The sequence below is a fragment of the Danio aesculapii genome, chromosome 6, assembly GCF_903798145.1.
Source record: "Danio aesculapii chromosome 6, fDanAes4.1, whole genome shotgun sequence".
NCBI lineage: Eukaryota > Metazoa > Chordata > Actinopteri > Cypriniformes > Danionidae > Danio > Danio aesculapii.
In genome coordinates, this window is record NC_079440.1 from 50,658,273 (window position 1) to 50,659,610 (window position 1,338).

General features: G+C 37.3%; 1 protein-coding gene across 1 annotated transcript in view; it reads left to right on the plus strand.

Moving 5' to 3' along the window:
• The first annotated feature begins 456 nt into the window (after positions 1–456).
• Positions 457–1,338, plus strand: part of wnt2ba (wingless-type MMTV integration site family, member 2Ba) — a 19,672-nt gene continuing 18,790 nt past the window's right edge. The window contains exon 1 of the mRNA XM_056460457.1: positions 457–819. Within this exon, the coding sequence (XP_056316432.1) occupies positions 650–819 (170 nt within the window). The 5' untranslated portion in view covers positions 457–649. The remainder of the gene's footprint in view (positions 820–1,338) is intronic.

Here is a 1,338-nt window from a genome sequence, read left to right on the forward strand (position 1 = left end):
TCCAGCATATTTCAAAACATATTTTATGTTCAACAGAAAAAGTAAACATGAAGGTTTGGAACCACTTGAGGGCGAGTCATTTTTATTTGTGGACGACCTATAAGACATAACGCGTGGCAACGGTAACTTCTGAATGATTTCCTCACTAATACATACATGCAATTATATTATTGTTAATTCAAGACACTATAATAATATCGTGATATTACCATCGTGGTGTCCAGAAAAAGGTGGTGTGCTTCTTTCTAGTGCCTCTGACAGCGTGTTGGAGCTGTGACAGCATCATGGCGCGCGCGCTCATTCATCTCGTCTCATCGTGCTGACTCTAGCCAATGAGCGCGCGCGCGCACCTCCGCCAATCAGAGATATTCCATTAGATCTGATTCTGCTGGACAGATACTGTACCTCACTCACTGGACCGCTCCGAACGCAATTAAAAGCCGGGACAGCTATTTTAACACACATTTTCAAATTCCTTCAGCGGTTGGACTCACAAAAGGAACTACATTTGGAGAGTAACAAATATTACATGGATGCTTGTTTTTTCATTTAGAGTTACTTTATTAGAAATAAAGTATCTATCTTAAGAGCTGTAAAGATCCAGTGACTTTTTTGGATTACATAAAAAAATAAACTGACCGCGTAAAACATGCCAGAGTTTGATGGAGTTGGGTGCGCGTCGCCGGCGCGCAGGGACAGACAGCGCGCGCGTGAAAGATTCCTGTCACGCCGTGAACGGAGAGGCGCAACTCAGCGGATTTACCTGCTCTTTATTTTACTGCTGCTCATGTTTACTCCTAGTGTGGACTCGTCTTGGTGGTAGGTGTTTCTCTGTGTTTATTTGGAGTTTCACAAATGTCACTAGTTCTGCTGGAAATCAAACGCACGAACATGCCTGCGATTAAAAATAACATAGAAGAATTGTTTCTGTCAGTACATTACAATTATGTTGTTTACTGTAATTTACTGTGACAAACGCATTGAATATATATATCATAATACGTCTAGACTTTTCCAAGAATAACATTTATATATACAGTGCTCAGTACAATTGAGTACACCCCATTTTGAAAATTAATCTTTTTATCCATTTCTCAGTGAATATGGGTAATAAATATTGTTGCATTTGAACAAAACAGATTTATTAAACGGATATGTTTATTAAAATGAGACTTTAGTCACAGAACATCTTTAGAAACGGAAAGATAATACATTTAAATTCATGCTAAATGTTGCAAAAAATGACAAACTACAACATTTCAACAAAGTTGTATATCTCTTGATTTTTTCTGTTTTTAAAAATGTTATTTAATGTTTTTTTCTAACATATAAATTTGG